General features: G+C 37.3%; 5 protein-coding genes across 5 annotated transcripts; 2 read left to right on the top strand and 3 right to left on the bottom strand.

Moving 5' to 3' along the window:
• Nucleotides 1-414: 414 nt before the first annotated feature.
• Nucleotides 415-2,825, top strand: AK88_03902 (uncharacterized protein; the record flags this gene model as incomplete). The annotated part of the gene is made up of 2 exons (XM_012481512.1): nt 415-1,950; nt 2,391-2,825. 2 exons carry the CDS (start codon nt 415-417, stop codon nt 2,823-2,825), a joined length of 1,971 nt encoding a protein of 656 aa, XP_012336935.1.
• A 1,768-nt stretch (nt 2,826-4,593) lies between these two features.
• AK88_03901 (dynein light chain 1, cytoplasmic) lies at nt 4,594-4,875 on the top strand (the record flags this gene model as incomplete). The annotated part of the gene is made up of 1 exon (XM_012481511.1): nt 4,594-4,875. One exon carries the CDS (start codon nt 4,594-4,596, stop codon nt 4,873-4,875), a length of 282 nt encoding a protein of 93 aa, XP_012336934.1.
• Nucleotides 4,876-6,154: 1,279 nt separating this feature from the next.
• AK88_03900 (uncharacterized protein) lies at nt 6,155-6,873 on the bottom strand (the record flags this gene model as incomplete). The annotated part of the gene is made up of 3 exons (XM_012481510.1): nt 6,155-6,281; nt 6,405-6,550; nt 6,715-6,873. 3 exons carry the CDS (start codon nt 6,871-6,873, stop codon nt 6,155-6,157), a joined length of 432 nt encoding a protein of 143 aa, XP_012336933.1.
• A 1,427-nt stretch (nt 6,874-8,300) lies between these two features.
• Nucleotides 8,301-10,547, bottom strand: AK88_03899 (prolyl-tRNA synthetase; the record flags this gene model as incomplete). The annotated part of the gene is made up of 1 exon (XM_012481509.1): nt 8,301-10,547. One exon carries the CDS (start codon nt 10,545-10,547, stop codon nt 8,301-8,303), a length of 2,247 nt encoding a protein of 748 aa, XP_012336932.1.
• Nucleotides 10,548-12,873: 2,326 nt separating this feature from the next.
• AK88_03898 (uncharacterized protein) lies at nt 12,874-16,125 on the bottom strand (the record flags this gene model as incomplete). Its single annotated transcript, XM_012481508.1, has 2 exons — nt 12,874-12,958; nt 13,169-16,125. 2 exons carry the CDS (start codon nt 16,123-16,125, stop codon nt 12,874-12,876), a joined length of 3,042 nt encoding a protein of 1,013 aa, XP_012336931.1.
• Nucleotides 16,126-17,425: the final 1,300 nt, after the last annotated feature.

Genomic DNA, 17,425 nt, shown 5'->3' with positions numbered 1-17,425 from the left:
TTTTTTTTTTTTTTTTTTTTTTTTACCTCTTTTAAAAGTGCTATATAATATACATCATGTCTTAACATTTAATCAAAAAAGGAATATTTTGTTCGGTTGGCTCTTCTGGGACCAATACTATGGAAAATATATGTGTGTCCCATTCTAGGACGTGATTTTCCCACGAACGTAAGAAAAGGTACGTATGCACAACGACAAGCGTGTAGTAGCATATATGCTTCGTTACAAAGCAATATTTCTACACGCGAAGACGCAGCGCATTTTTTTCTGCTGAAAACTGCCTTGACAAGTCGACTATGACATTCATGCGACATACATGTGCGGCAGAAAAGAAAAAAGCAATCAACGTAGTTGTATAGAAAAATTTTGGCCGAATAGACGCAACACATTGTGACGTAAAGAGGACCACATAAAATGGCGAAAAAAAAATGCTACGTCCTCCTTTTCTGGATTCTTGCCTTTCTTACAACGCTCCTTGACGTGCAAGGCAAAGTGTTCCATGGAAGCTTCAATATAAAGAAAAATGAAAAAATACACTACTTGACAAAATTCAGCTGCAGCATAGGGACATGTCAATTCAACATAAAAATGAAACTTAAGGATAACATCATTGCAAAGATGCTCTATTACTACTACAAACTGAAAAGCCAATCATCCACTGATGAGGGAGACCATAAGGATAAGTTGTTTCACATGGATTATGATAATGCATACCATATATTGACAAACAATGACTTACATGGCGTATCCCAGAGAGTAACCCTAATGCTGGATATTGAACAAAACTACGTAAATAGAGGGGAGAAATGTCTAGCGTTGGGAAATTTAAGAAGCGTCCACAGGTTGAAGTTACCTTTTCATTTTAAATATTCCGATCTAGTTAACAGCAAAACATACAACATAAAAAATTTTATGAGTAATAAATATTCTATATCATTCAATACAATTCACAGTGAATTAAAAAACAACAAAATATTGCAATCGGAAATTTCTAGACACGCTTCTGCTACGAATGAAACAGATTTTAATTACGAATACGTAAACATTAGTGCCAAAACGACACACCGTGTACACGTATGGTTTTTAATGTTTGATGATTGTTACCACACTTTTATCCGTAATTTGAAGCTAAACATAAAGGCTAAAATAGCCTACTGGGAATATTTTTTAAATGCCGCAAAGAACAAGGACATTTCCAGCCTAGCATCTGCTGCGTGGGATGAGGACATCATGAACGATGCCCATTCGGATGATAATGAAGATGAAGACGATGACAATAATAAGGGCAATTCCAAGTTTTACAAATCGTACAATTTTGATAAGAATACCCTTTTGAAAAATCCTAAAAGACTCCTCTTTTTCGAAAACAATTTTACAAAGGGGGAGATAGAAGATATGTCTTTTTTCCTCAAATATTACAACTTTAAAAATATGAAGAATTTTACCAACATGTACAACAATTTGTACAAAAATGGTTTCTACGAAAAAGTGATAGATTACATATACGAAAATGATGGGTTCAAGGTCGAATATGAAGTAAATATATTTCAGACAAATAATTCACATTTTTCCTACGAGCTGTTATACTCTCCCCTTCTCACTTTTATTTTAACTGTTCTATACATCTTTTTAATTTTACAATATGGTAGCAAAATTATCCAGAACATCATGTCGAAGGAACACAAGCATACAATGATCGTGTGTGTAGCTTTTGTAATTTTGGTGCAGCTAATATCCAACTCTTTGCTACTTATCCATTTGTTGGTGTATTCAAAAAACGGAATTGGAATTGAGCTTTTTAAGATTTCTTTCAACCTGCTGAATTTTTTGGCTCAAATTATAATGTGCACCATGTTGCTTTCGCTAAGTTACGGCTTAACCATTTTCGAGGCCTCCTTCGATATTTTTACCAGGATTAAGGTTATATTTACCGTCATTACCTTTTTTCATGTAAGGGACCAAACCACGATGAGTGGCGCAGCGCATATAAATGTGCATACATGCGTGTGATCTTGCACTATGCAGAATGCCGCCACCTGTGCAATGCCAAAATTGAGATGTGCAGTGAATTCGTTATTCCGTTCGTCTCTTTTTTTAAAAGCGATGAATTAATCGGGTGAATCGCGCAGCAGTGGGCATTTCGATGAGACCGCGCATTTTTTGAATTGCAAAACGGAGTTCATTGTGAAATGGCCATCATATCGTTCTACTCGTTTTTTTTTTTTTACCGCATTAGTGTGTGCGAAAAGAAGATACACACACATATATATATTTTTTCCCCTCCACGTCTACACACTGCTGCTTCTTATATTCGAGGCTGTATCCTTTTTTTTGCACCCTCCCACACCTAGGTGCTTACCACCATTTTATCCATTCCTCCCTCTTTGCAGGTCGTCTTAGTCATCCTGGATAACACATACATCATGGAGTCGTCATCGAAATTCTTCGACAATGATAATATTACGGGATACATAATACTAGCCTTGAGAGTACTACTAGCCATTGTATACCACGTCAATATAAACAATTTATTTTTAGTGGCAAAGGTCCCTACCATTCGTAATTTTTTAAAAAAGATGTACATATGTGGACTGTTTTACATATTTTCCTTCCCTATCATTTTTATGGTTTGCTACATTTTTGATACATATTGGAGACAGCGATTTATGTTATTTGGGACGGCATTTTTGCAGTTTGTTTCTACGTACTTTATCACCAAAATGTTCTTAACCAATTCAGAGTACTTTAAAGTTTCAGATATGTCAGCAAGCGATCTCCCTGGAGCAACCTCCAGTTGGTTTAATCAGAAAATACACGCATATTGAAAATGGAAGGAGGGGAAAATAAAAAAAGAGACAAATGAACAAAGCACTAGCAAAATGAAGAAGAAGCAAATGTATAGCTTCATTAATTTGCTCATTCGTTATATCCCATGCTTATTTTTATTTTATATTATTTTTTTGTGTTATTGTTGTGTACGTGGTGATCACTCGCTAGTGTGCTAGGGGCGCACATACATTAATATAATATGTGTAAATCTGTATATAAATAGCGCACGGCGTGCGTGTGTGCGCATTTTTTTTCGCTTAAATAGGTTTTCCCATTTTTTTTGTTTTTTTGTTTTTTTCCTTTTTGTGTTTTATTCAACAATTTAATTAACGTTTCATTAATTAGGCAGGGCTCACCAGTGGCGTCAAAACGGGGGGAAATGTGTAAAACAAAAGAAGCCAGCACACAAACGGATGGACACACATGCGAATAGAGCATATGTCGCGAAATTAACACCTAGCGTATACGCATGAATACATGCCAAATCAAAGCTCGCATGTTTTTTTGGTCATTTAAAAAAATTTGGCTTTTCTTGGGGGAGCGGAGCATATGCATATGCCACTAATTTTATCGCCTCAGTGCAATTTAAGCCATATGTGCAGGTGAAATAAAAAAAAAAAAAATTGAGTAGCATTTTTTTCGCGGTTTATGTTCCTCGCAATAACTTAATTCATCACATCGCACACTGCTAATTAGTTATTCTCGTCACGCAAAAGGAACGCTGGATTGCTTTTGTGTGCCCAAAATTTTCACCGCGCGTAAGCATAAACATGCTACAAAATGTATAAATTATACACATATATATTTATATACACACAAGTTTGCCCTTCAGCCACGCGAGTTTTTGTGCACACACCACAAGCGCAAACTTACACACATGCTATAATTAAAATTTCTCCTTCCGAGATAACTTAGCCAACAAGCAATCTTCTGTGTGAAAAGAGCCATATGAGTACGTTTTAGACGCATGGGAGTGGCGATTCACCGATTTCCACCGCTGCAATTGCTGTGCATCAATGTCGTTTCACCAGCTGCGCTCATGTGAAAATATGCATATATGCACGCACACACTCGTGCTCGAAATTTTATGTTCTCTTTTTATATAGGTATAAAGCCGCTCACTCGATTGTGTAAAATTAGCCAAAATATAGGACTCTGTGCATGCCGCATTACCGAAGTGCAAAAAGAGGTGAACATGATATTGGAAAAAAATAGCACGGGATTGGGATAGGTAAGTAAATGTACACGCGATGCCTGCTTTGTTTTTTGGTCACTTTTACGTTATTTTTCCTTCGCGTTTGCCTCACTGTTGCCACACTTTTCTTTCCTTTTTTCACGCCCTTTTGATCATCCCATCATCATTCAGAAGAAACGCATACATCCATTTGGGAACCCTGTCGTAAACGCGAAAAGGAAAAGAAGAAAGGGAAAGGAAAAAAAGAGATAAAACACGAAAAGAAAACGTAGATCGCTTTGTTCCCATTTACTACGTCACAAAGGGACACGCTTTACATGCAAATTCTTTGTGCTAACATAAGTGAGGATTATTATATGTGCATATTAACTACACGAGTATCTTCCTAAGGACACGCAATACAAAATAGAGGACCCCCCCATACATATTTTCGTTGTGACAAGAAAAGCAGACCTCCACAAATTTTATTTAAACATATACGTTACCAAGTTGGACATAAAAAGTACTTCAACAGAAAAGATAACTTTTTTTTTTTTTTTCCCCCTTGTATACATAATTAGTCGCACAAAATGGCGGATAGAAAATCAAACAAAAATGCAGTTGTCAAGAATGTAGATATGACGGAAGAAATGCAAATTGATGCCATCGATTGTGCCAACCAAGCTTTGCAAAAATATAATGTCGAAAAGGATATTGCAGCTCATATAAAAAAGGAATTTGACAGAAAATATGATCCAACATGGCACTGCGTAGTGGGCAGAAACTTCGGGTCTTATGTTACACACGAAACTAAGAATTTTATTTATTTTTACATTGGACAAGTAGCTATACTGCTGTTTAAGTCGGGCTAACATGATACGTCCCCAAAGTGTATTATTTTCCTTTGTCTTTAATTTTTTTTTTTTTTTTTTTTCCACATTTGACAAAAATAATTCAGAGAGGGATTATGTAAAATGATACAAGGTGGCATTGGATCAAATGAACTAGTGGGGTGAAAATCTGTTCATCGGACGAAGACCCATAAAATGACCAATACAAACGGGTATATGCTTTACAGAAACGATAAGCCGCGCACAAGGTATGCATGGAATGACGGATGGGAACATATATTATGCGTGAAAAGCGACGACAGTATAGTTCTTTATAACTGAACTTTTTGTCCCTTTTCATTTTATACACTTTTTCCGTTAAGCAAAGGCATATATAAGTACATGTACATATATGCTTGCGTCTGTACGTCCCCAATTTCCACCTTGATGATCACATATGACTTCTCTCTTCTTTGTTTGCATAATTTCCCCTTTCGCTTCACCGCAAGGTCAGTTGCTTCTCATTTTTTTTTTTTTTTTTTGCGCATTGCCTCCCATTCACACCTTATATGTGTGCCCTGGAAGCTACATCAATTTGAAAATTTGCATTTCACTTGGACACAAATTTCTTCCTTTTTTTTAATAAAGTATGAATACTTCATAGCGAGGGAAGCCAAATGGTCATTTCCCCTTTTCATTTTAAAAAAATTTATTTACTACTAATTTTCGTATAATAATATACGCATGAATAGCAACCTACATATATAATTAACAAAACTTAGTGGCAGCAATAATTTGTATTGCGTTTTTTTTTTTTTTTCATAATATATCGACGGGTAGTTTAAAAAAAAAAAAAAAAAAGCGAATTAAGTGTGCGTACGTACATGTATACACACGTGCAAACAGATATTAATGTGTTTTACCTTGTCCTTCAACGGTGGTAAATAGTTAAAGACGATGGTGCCTTCTTGAAGGCAGCACGTGCTAAGCATATTCACTAAATTTAAAATGGTTATACTGGTGGACAAAAAAAAAAAAATAAAATGGCCAAGACAGCCGAATTAAAGTAATAAAATAGGGCAAAGGCATAACTTGGTCGATTTTTTTAAAACTGAAAAAATGAAAGGAAAAAAAAAGTTTCGCTCCAAAAGGGTTAGTAGTAAATTACATGATGCACCTGGCGTGGAAGCATAAGCTGCCAAAGAGCGCCCTTTCCATATTCATTGCTCCTCCTTTTTTTTTTTTGGTACTATTCATCATATGCTCTTTTTAGAAGTGCTTCCTCTTATTTGCGCAGGTAATGTGAGATGGCTGATCATTTTCATGCCCTTTCCATATCCACATTTTTCGTGAGCAGGTAAATTTTCATGTCAATCTCGAGGTCTCCGATGAACTGCTTGTCAGTTGTTAGGGCCATCATGAGTCCGCCGAAGGAGGCGTACACGGTCCTGTGAAAGAGGAAGTGCGCGCATGTGTGGATGTACGCAAACGTCAGATTGCATACTAAAAAGGGGATTACAACACTTGGTGCAACTTCCCGAACGTTGCGTGGCCGCGTCTGGGAAACTAACCTCCTCTCCGAGGACAACTCTTCGAACTTAAAAATCCTGCCACTCATAATGTACTCAATGTTATTCAAAGCAATATTTTCGCCCTGCTCCCATATATTATCATCATTTTTATTCAAAATTTTGTCTTGTAGAGCCAGGTATATAGCCTATCAAGGGTGGTACAAGGTAAGCGAATACGGTGTGTTCACATATAGGCGACGTTCATACGGTGCAGCTGAATAAGTATCATCACAATGCGATGCAGAATAGGAATGGTGGGGAGGCGGGACAACCAAAAAAAAATAATAAAACTATGCGACCATTGTTTTACCTTCTTTTCCTCTACTTTAAACAACTCCGAATGGACATCAAGAATTAATTCCGCGTCATACCCTGTACTTTTCGCCTTAATTCTGCTGACTTTTTCAAACTTGGAATTATCTACACTGCTTATCACAAAGCGATCTTCGAACAAAATATTTGACGCCATGGTTTTGAGCCTTCTTTATACTCCTTTTTATATGTTACATGTGGAGATGAAATTTTGGTTCCGAATAATGCGCGTTAATAGGTGTTATGGGTTTGAAATAAAAGGGGATGAAGGATGATTGGGAAATGGGAAAAGGGAAAATGATCATCAGGAACAGTTGCCACATGTACTTGCATTCATATTTTATTATTACATATTGTGGCTCTACCTCAACTCTTGGCACAAATGCGCAAACATTAACAAAAACGATTTAACCAGTGCGTTACATATAGAGACGTGCAGGGAAAATTCTCCTCAAGGAGAAAAAATGGGTCACTTCCAATCATATGAATGAAGAACGTAAGCGTTATTTTTAAGCATTTCCATTACAAAAAAAAAAAAATTCCCTTTACCAAACTGATAAAAATAAGGTTCATTTTTATTCCATTAAGAAGGGTCCATATACAACTATTTAAAGAATAACGGATCATTGGCTAGTCGTCGGAACAGTTGCCACATTTTGTTAGAGGCGCAAAAAAAAGGGATTACAGATTTGTGGGGTGAGTGGTGGTACAAATAAACCCATTTTTTACAACCCAAAGATGATTCGCACAATCCGCATATGTGAAAGAAGACTTGAAGTGATCACAGAAGTAATCATATTTGGTCACCCGAAACAAATGAATAATTCGGTTTTAGAAATGTAGGGCAGTGCTATATATAAGTGTTCGTGGGGGATGACGTAAAGGAGAGTTATTGTATGCCGAATGTGGGGATATGACTCCTGTTGTGCTGGCGTAAATTCACCATCCAGTTGTCAGCTCGGATTGTTACACATAAGCTGGTACAAACTATTTTAATATTCTCTAAGGCACATTTGTTGTTACATACAGTTGGGTTAGAAACAGGGTTGGGGATGCACTCTGCACACATAATTTACAACTAGGAATTTAAAAAAGGAGAGTGCGAAAAAAGTATGTATTATTTACAACCATGAAAAAACGAATGGCACACATTTCGCTTCACGCACTCTCTCTTAACCCCATTTGTGGACGGCTTGTACAAAATTTTTATACATGTCTCATCCTTGCAGATTTTTGTATCATTATGATGAATATGATACAAAAAAAAAAAAAAAAAAAAAAAAAAAAAAAAGGGGATATGGGGTGAGATAAGGTGAATACAGCAGATAGATCAGATTCCATCTCCCTGTAACAAGGCGAAAGGGAACTATCCGATGTAGTCGAAACTGTAGTATAATAAAATGTAAACTAAACCGTCACATATCGCGTTTTACAAGGACAAAGATGTACATAAAAATGATTACAACGTATAAACTATGTTAACGTAATACACATTTTGAGAATACCACAAATGAGCTGTCCATCGAATTGGCAAAAAAAAAAAAAAAAAAAAAGAAAGAAAGAAGGAACGAAAGGCCAATATGCTCAGTAACTTCTTCCAAATAGGCACCACCTCTTGGCAGGTTTTCCCGACCAGAAACATTTCGTATTCGGTGGGAGTGGCGGTTGATCTAGTGGAATACATAAAGGCTTCATAGCGCCGGAAAGAGACGTTTCCGTGTTAGCCTGGTTCTGAGATAATCTCTGTGTCTCTTTCTTTATTTCTTCCTCTGTTGATATGTCCTCACACCATGGCGCTAGGACCATTTTCTTCCTATTCAGGGCATCCATAACTTCACTGAAGCTGGTTACTTGAACAATTGATTCATCTAATTTCTTTTTGGCTTTTAGAAAAAGCTTCTTATGAATATCTACAAGCATCTGTTGCGTTTCCAGCAAAACGGACTCCTTCTTCACATTGAATTTTTCGTTGGTGTCTCTCCTTACAAAAACGCAAGAATTATTTTGAATATCTTTGGGCCCTACTTCAATCCTTATGGGCACTCCCCTCAATTCCCAGTGGTTAAATTTGTACCCAGGAGAGTACAAATCCCTGTCATCAAAGATGCAATTAATTTGGGCATTCTTCAGCACCTTTTCAATATCTTTACAATAATTAAAAATAACATTTTCATCTGTGTTTTTGTACAAAATTGGCACAATGACTACTTTAAATTTAGCAACCTTGGGTGGCAAAACTAATCCTTTGTCGTCCCCATGTGTCATGATCATAATTCCAATTGATCTGGTGGTGCACCCCCAGGAGGTCTGATGTACATACTGCTTTTCATTTTCATCCTCAAATTCGATTTTAAACATCTTTGCAAAATTGGTACCGAGGTAATGTGAAGTGGCTGCTTGTATGGCCCGTCCATTTTCACTTATAAAAGCTTCTGCAGTGGACGTAAAATTGGCTCCTCCAAATTTTTCCCCTTCACTTTTTATTCCTTTAATAATTGGAACAGCTAAACATTCCTCGTACCACCTTCTATACAAATCCAGTATATCGAAAACCATTTTCACAGCTTCTTCTTCATTTTTATGAGCCGTATGTCCTTCTTGCCATAGGAACTCTCTTGTCCTAATAAACGGGGTGGGTTGTTTAAATTCCCATCGAACGACCGTGTTCCACTGATTCAATTTAAGAGGCAAATCTCTGTGCGATCGTATCCATTTGGAGAACACAGAATACATAATCGTTTCACTCGTTGGCCTAATGGCTATTTCTTCAGGGAGGGTCGAATCGCCATATTTTGTTACCCACGCAACTTCTGGGCTGAAACCTTCTATGTGATTTTTTTCCCTCTCCAATTTATTCTTCGTTACAAAGAGGGGGAAATAGGAATTTTCCACATCCAACTTTTTTATTTCTTTGTTAAAAAAGGTTTGTAGGCATTCCCATATGTAGTAGGAAGCAGGTCTGAGGATGTAGCAACCGGAAATATCGTAGTATTCAATCAACTCTCCCTTTACAATGACCTGTGTGTACCATTCTGAGAAGTTGACCGTTTTCTTAGCTACGATTCCTAGTATGTTGGCGTCTTTCGCATGGTCGTCTTTTCCCGCATTCGCGCAGCTACCCATGCCGCTTCCCCCCTTTTGCTTCTCCAATTTTTCCTCCTCCATTTGCATGTCCTCCTTCTTAATCTTGTCCCTGCCCTCCTCAATGTGGATATACTCCGGGGCGTGGTTATGCAACTCACAATATTTGACGACGTCTTCCTGTTTCATATACAAGCTGCTGTAGTTGTGCATTGGATGGACAATTATATTTTCCATGTTCTTCAATTCCTCGTCAAAATATAGCTTCACAATATTTTCCTGATCACATTTCAAAGCAAGGGGAGTTAAACAACCTGGTAACAAATTGAGCATGCTTTTTAAATTCCCCTCATCCACGAATCTTAAATTGGAGGTTTTAAAAATGGTGGATAAATATTTTAAGTCGACTGTTTTCCAATTTACTGTACATAGGAAGAAATAATTTTTTTTTTTATCTTTGAGGAATAAATTTTTTATAATATTTTTCGAGTTTTCTAAATTCATATCTAGCAGATCCTTAATCGAATTTGCCTTTGCATGCTTCACTTCTTTGTATTGAATTTTTAGTTCGTCTAGCTCTTTGCATAATATTTCAGCCTTCTTCAATTCCTCCTCTGGTATGTTCTCTTCACAACTGGGGCTACTCATTTTGTTCAAAATGGAACTTCTCTTCACAAATACCTTCACGTAATGCTTGCTGTAATTGGAGCCTTTCACTGAGGTATATAAAAGGGGTTTTAGCAATCTCATGAACTTGTCATGATACCGGCACAGGGGTGGTCGCGTGGTGGTGGTAAGTGGGATGCTAAGAATTCTCAATTCTGTTTACTCATGCGTGTTTATTTGTTTAGTTGCCTTAGTTTATTGGACTCCAATTTTTTTTTTTTTTTTTTTTTTTTTCCCGTTCCTGATGAGAGTTAGGGAAGCTCGACGTTTGTTTAGAACCACAAATGTGGAACAGAATTATGCGCACGCTACAGCCTTTGACGGGGTAAGCAGCAGGACGAATGTACTCAAAACCGAAATTACGAATGAAGTAAGCGAACAACGGACTGCCTTCACTGCTGTTCGAGTTGCGAACGGAAGATCATCAAAATGGCAACGCAGTTGTACAGAGGGGTGACGTGGAGAAAAAAAAAAAATAACAGTAGTGCAGGTTGGCGCCAAATAAAATACAAATCAGCTGTTAACATTTCCATAAATATGTACATATATATGTATATATATTTATATTTATATATATGTATATATATACTTATATGCATATAGGCGTACACGGCGTCGGTGATTTTCTTAACTGCGATCGCGCTTGAACGAATCGCTTTTAAATGCGAAGGCACACGAATGGCAATATACATCGGGCATTATAATGACACCCTTATGAGAATGCACAAGTACATACATATGTACCGCACGCTACATATAAAAAGAAGAAATTCAGTAGAAATACAAATGCAGGCAGAGTAGCAACGATAGTCGTGCTTAGGAACATATATAATGGGTTGCTCTAAGAAGGGCGTGTATTAATATTGGAGAATCTTTCCTTCGTTCGAATAAAGGAAAAAATTAAAAAAAAAAAAAAATTACGTCATTTTACTGGTATATATTATGAAAAAATGGCATAAGAGACTACTACAGATGTGTAGCTTTTTTTTTTTTTTTTTTTTTTGTTGTGCCACTCAGGCATAAAGCGGTAAAAAAAATGAAAAAATAAAGCCACTTGAAATGAGGTTAACAAATTAAGCATACCAACTGGTGAATAGCACCATCCGTTACTAATCTATTTGTGAATATATTTCCCCCACATATATGGAGCAAATGCCATATGTGGACTTTTCTTTATTTCTCAACATGTATATGTTAACCCGTTAAATGGTCATTCAGCGTTGACAACACCCCATTGTGGAAGTTATACAAATATATTTACACTCACACCCACGTTCTTTTTTTTGTTTTTTTTTCTTCTCATAGCATGTGCAGAGGAGCTCTTAACAAAATGTAGCATCAAGGAACACCCTTTTGTACGAATTGCACATTTTTTGTTTTTTATTTTTGTAAAAAATTGCCTAACAAAGTTGTGAAAAAAAAAATGGTCATAAAATTTTATCCAGGGGGGTAAGGTCACCACGTATGCACGCATTTAGGCATCCTCGCAGACATACATAAAGGCCTACAAAATTAGCACACGCTTTTGACACATCATGCAGGGAAAAATAGCACAAGTGGTATGACCAAGGCGGATAAGTAATAAGATGGTGTTCGGTGATTTGGTGAGCTGTCTTTTCGCGCGCACTTTGCATCATCCATCTTTACAAAATGAATGTAATATAATGGAACCGTAGTGTGACGCCACAATTTTATAAAAATGCATTAAAAGAACGAATCTAACGCCACATGCGTAATGGCAACCGTGCTCGCGTTCGTGGTTTTGTTAGGATGCTATGTTACCATGGGGTCACCTGCATATGTGCCTTTGCAAAATTAAGGTCACATACGTAGACGTACATATAGCTGTTCATAAATACCTACACACTGATGAAAGTCCACTCGCATGCACATGCGCATATAAACGCGCCACATCATTGGATGCACCCTTTTTGCTCTTTCCTAAGGTTACACAATCTTTGCTGAAAGATAAATATTAGAGAAGAATCTCCGGCGATGTTTAAAAAAAAACAAAAGTTATGTTGTTTATGTGACAAAAAAAAAAAAAAAAAAAAAAAAAAAAAAATGCGTTCATCCTAATTATTCATCTGTTAGAAATGAACAACTGATATATGGAACGAATGGAGGGTGGAAGGAGGAGGTATTTCGGGGTGCATGTGGGTCAAATGCATGTGTAGCACGATGATGTAAATATTACTCTACTGCTTAAAAGAAGGCCACAATTTGAGGCACATAAGCTCAACACTGGCATTTGAGCTAGCATGCACAACTTGCGTTTAAATGTACGTAATAACGTAGCAACGCGTGAAAATCAAAAATGATATATATAAAAAAAAAAAAAAAATAGTAGCGTCATGACGCAGTCAGCACAGGTGCAACAAAGCAAGGTGTTCCCTATTTCAGCGGACAGTTACTCCTGTGAGAGCCACTCCGCAAAGGCCTTTAGCCGCTTGTTGTTCACCAAGTACTCGTCCTCTGCGTTTTTGCTGATCCATCTGTAAAGTGGTGGAGGGAAAGGAAAAATGGGCAGTGTGTGTGTACAACTATGCATGCTAGCCATGCTAGCGGAAAAACGGGTGATTATTCACACGGATAGAAACATACGAACGAGTGAGTCATTTTACTGACAAGCAATTCGGCTCACGCGACATTGATGTTAGCTGTGTCGTGACTTTATTTTATTCTTTTTTTATTTTCCTGCTTACTCATTAAAATAGTTGAACTCAAAAATATCCGAGTGGTAAATGTACTCAAACGCCGCACACAATTTGTCCGGGCCGTACACATTATTTTGAACGTCATTTGCAAGGAATTCCTTTTTGGAAAAATCTAAAATCAAGCCGTAGATGGTTTCGTAGTATAACTGGTCTTCCAGAAGAAAAGAAGAAAATAACAAATCCAATTTTGCCTCTTCAAAATTTTCCACCCATGTGTCCTTATCAAACTCCATATTATTAATAAAGTCCCAAACTATTGGGAAAAATGAAACGATAACATCTAGGTCTGTATAATTTAGGGATAGTCTGAAAGTTTTCATTTCTAAAATTTTGTAACTCATATGCTGTGGTTTGTCAATTGCTTGTTTGCACAATAATGATATTTCTTTTACAAAAGAATTTTTTTCATTTTCCAAATTTATTTTGTCAAAGTGGTTATTTATATCACTCATGTTTGCAGTGCTGCTACAAATGGATTCATCTTCCTTGTCACTTACATTGGTATCGCTTAAGGTGCTGTAGTTTTTCGATGTGGAGTACACGGAGTCCTCGTCACTGTCCTCTTCCGAGTCGTACTGTGAAAACATGGTCATTTTCATTTTCCCATAGTCCTCTGCGTCCCCGATTAAGGAGAAAAGCCGAAGCTGTTCTTCAGAGTACTTGGTCTTTACGATGAAATTGTTCAGTTCAAAGGGCTCTCCGTGCAGCACGTCGTGCTCGCTTGGTTCTTCCTCTGCGATGTCACCGTTCTCCTCGCCCAGCTCTTTCGCGCCCATCGCCATTTCATTCACCTCCTCCTTCTCTTCTTCCAACTCTTCATCTACTGCCTCATGCACCTCTTCATCTTCTTCACTCATCTCTTCCTTCTCTGCTTCCAACTGTTCTGTCAACTCCTCATCTTCGTCTTTCAATTCCTCATCTTCTTTATTCACCACCTCATCCAATTCATTCAGCTCTTCCTTCTCTTCTTTCAATTCCTCATATTCTTCCTCATGCAACTCTTCATCGTGCAACTCTTCCTCATGAATCTCCTCATCGTGAATCTCCTCATCGTGAATCTCTTCATGGTGCACCTCTTCATCATGAATCTCCTCATCGTGAGCCTCCTCATCATGAGCCTCTTCTGTGTGAACCTCTTCATCGTGCACCTCTTCATCTACATCCTCATGCAACTCTTCCTCATGAATCTCCTCATCGTGAATCTCCTCATCATGAATCTCTTCCTCATGCACCTCTTCATGTTCTTCCTTCAATTCCTCATCTACTTCTTCATGCACCTCTTCGTTGATGTTTTCCTTCTCTTGCTTCTGCCCTTCCGCGGCCTCTTCACAGTCCTTGTGGGTAATCTCTTTGTGGGCGGCCTCCTGCTCGACCTGCGGGGAGGGTGCCTCTCCACCATTCGCGTCCAGGGCAAAGTCCTTCTTGTCCCTTTCCTCAGCGGAATTATCGTCCTGCAATTTGCTCCTTCTGTGCACCTTCAACTGTCCCTTTAGATGTTTAAACGCGCTTAATCTGGTATACTTGCCTATTTTCGTGTCTGCGGGGATATTCATATTTTTCCCCACAACACAGCATTCATCAATGTATACACTTTCGTTAATAATATTATTCTCACTGATGAAGGAGCTGATAATTGTTACGTTGTCTTTTACGACAGAATTTTTTCCTATGATGCTGTTCACAATTTTTACATTTTTTCCGATTTTGCAATTTTTACAAATGACGGAATTTTCAATAAATGTCTGTTCTGAAATTTCCGTATAGTTTTCCACCAAGACAATTTTTAGCAATTTACAAGATTCATCAATGATTGCATTTTTGGCTTTATACAATCCCGGTTCACAAAAAATAAATTTTGGTAGGTCAGGCAAAAGGTGTGAAGAGTTAGCTAAAAAGGGGTGCACATTTCTTTCAATTAATGTTTTAAAAAATTTAAAATATATTCGAAAATCTGTCAAGGTTGTAATTATCTGGTTACATTCTGTGTAGTTATAATCGTTGTTTAAAGCATGCACGTAAATTTCCTCTATTTTAATTTCCTGCTTCAGGATATTGTAAATAAAATCCTTTTTCATGCACTGGTAATCAAAATTCTCTTCGAACAATTTGAAAACTTGTGGAGTGATAATAAAAATGTTTGGCATCACGAGATCATACGAGATGATTATCGAGTTGGTGGAGGTATTAAAATTGATGCTTGGTGTATGATATTCTTTATTTTCTCCTACTTTGCATATAGAAGACCTTTGGTCCTTCCTGCCCCCATGACTCATACCCATGGCATTTGCCCCGCTTCCGCCCTTCTTACTATCCTTAGGCTTTACATCATCAAATATTTCGCTAGTCAAAATTAAATAATTTTTATTTTTTAAGCGCTCATATAGGAGAAGCTTGAAGGAAAAATTATCGTACGCAATGACAAAATCGTCATTATGGGATTTATTTTCTTCAATACAGTGAGACAGGATAAGAGTCATAATTTGATTTTTACATTTTTCCTTGTTTACAAAATGAGCTTTAATAATTTCTTTTATATTTGCAATTGGAATTGTATCAGAAAGCAGTAATAATATGTCTTGATAAACCTCCACACATTTTTTAAAGTCCCGCAATGCGTCACCTAACGTTTTTACCTTTTTGCTTAATTTAATTATTTCAATGTCTAAATCGTTGTACCTTTTTGTGCTCTTTTGAAACTTTTCAATGTAATGCTGCAACTCCTTCTCGTGGTGCGTTACCACTATGTAAATTTTTTTAATATTATTTTGTTTAAAGAAATGTAATTGATAATCAATTAGGCACGCTCCGTTTAGCGGAACAAAAAATCTCAGACTTTCTGTAGTAATTGGTTCGTATATTTCATCAAAATTGTTTTCGATTAGCAACCCCACCAGATTCTTCTTTTCCTCGTCGTAGAGGAGGTTGAAATCTACTTCCTTCTTCATGTTTCTTGGCGTCCTCAGGATTTGCACGGTGGGGCGTGCGTGGGTTTCTGATATGTGTGCCCCTTCCCGCGCCTCTTCCTTTGGATGCCTGCTCTGTGTTCCACGCTTCGTTATCTGATTCGTCAATATTTGGTCTGCTTCTACGAGATTTTCGCGCTTTTCGCCCTACTTGAGCAAATTTCCCACCTTCCCCTGCTCCCCCCCACTGCCGCGTAATAATCACTGTGGTCGTCGAAGGACCCTACGTGGATCTGCTACACGCGCAACGCCTGCAGTTCCTACGCTCGACAAGTACCTTTTGCTTTGGCTGATTGGCTAACAAAAATTCCCCAGGCATAATATTGCAGAAAATATTCACTTGGCCGTGAACGAGTTCCTCTTTATTTTTTTTAATTGACATTTGTACACAGGTTGACAAAGGGGAAGCTCTTTACTTTTCGCAAAAGTGGCTCTGTTGTTTAGAAGAGAAAAATGGGAATAAGCATTCAAGTATATTTGCTGTGGGTGTTCTTATAACTTGCCCGTGCTTTGTTCAAATGAACGCAAAACAAAAAAAAAAAAAATGTATTTCTTCATATATGTACTTATTCATGTATTTAAAAAGTATAGTGGACGGAATATTTCGCAAAAAAAAAAACAAAAAAAAAGAGAGGCTTTTTTCGTTTTCTCAAAAATGGAAACAACTTTTTATGGCGCGAGAAAAACAAAAAAATCCTTAGTGCATCTCACAGGAACAGTTAAATTGTGCCCTTAAAAAAACGGGCCTTATATTTCAGCTTCCGAGCGATGCGACAAACATGCTCTTAGTCGTTATCACCATTTGTTAAAAAAAAAAAAAAAAATTAAAACAAAAAGTAAAATGAATACAAACACGTGAAAGGTTAAAAACAAATTAGGTAAACCTTTACTTAAAATGGCATGTTGGCTAAGGCAGCCGAATTTTCAGCAGTCTCTCCCTCGCATGTATATAAAAATCGTGAAGGTGTAACTTCATCAGTCTACAAGCACATGTACACGTACTAGCCTGCTTGCCTTGCGCATATTAATCAAAATAAAAGCAAAAACAACGCCAACGTGGGCATAATTCATATTGTAAAGGCCACCCGGGTGTTACTCTTTAACCCATAATGTTTCGTCTTTGCTACTGGTTATATTTGCACAAGTGCAGCAATAAATATTCCCGTGGGGGTAATATGTTGCGGAAGGAAAATATAGGTTCAATAAACGAACATATGAGAGTAAGCTTAATTATGAGAAGAGTCTTTTAATTTGATACGCATAAATGGATGCACGAAAAAGA

This window comes from Plasmodium fragile (genome assembly GCF_000956335.1).
Source record: "Plasmodium fragile strain nilgiri unplaced genomic scaffold supercont1.49, whole genome shotgun sequence".
In the NCBI taxonomy this organism is placed as follows: Eukaryota; Apicomplexa; class Aconoidasida; order Haemosporida; family Plasmodiidae; genus Plasmodium; species Plasmodium fragile.
Note: the sequence above shows the minus strand (reverse complement) of the source record. Positions and strands in the feature narration are given on the sequence as shown.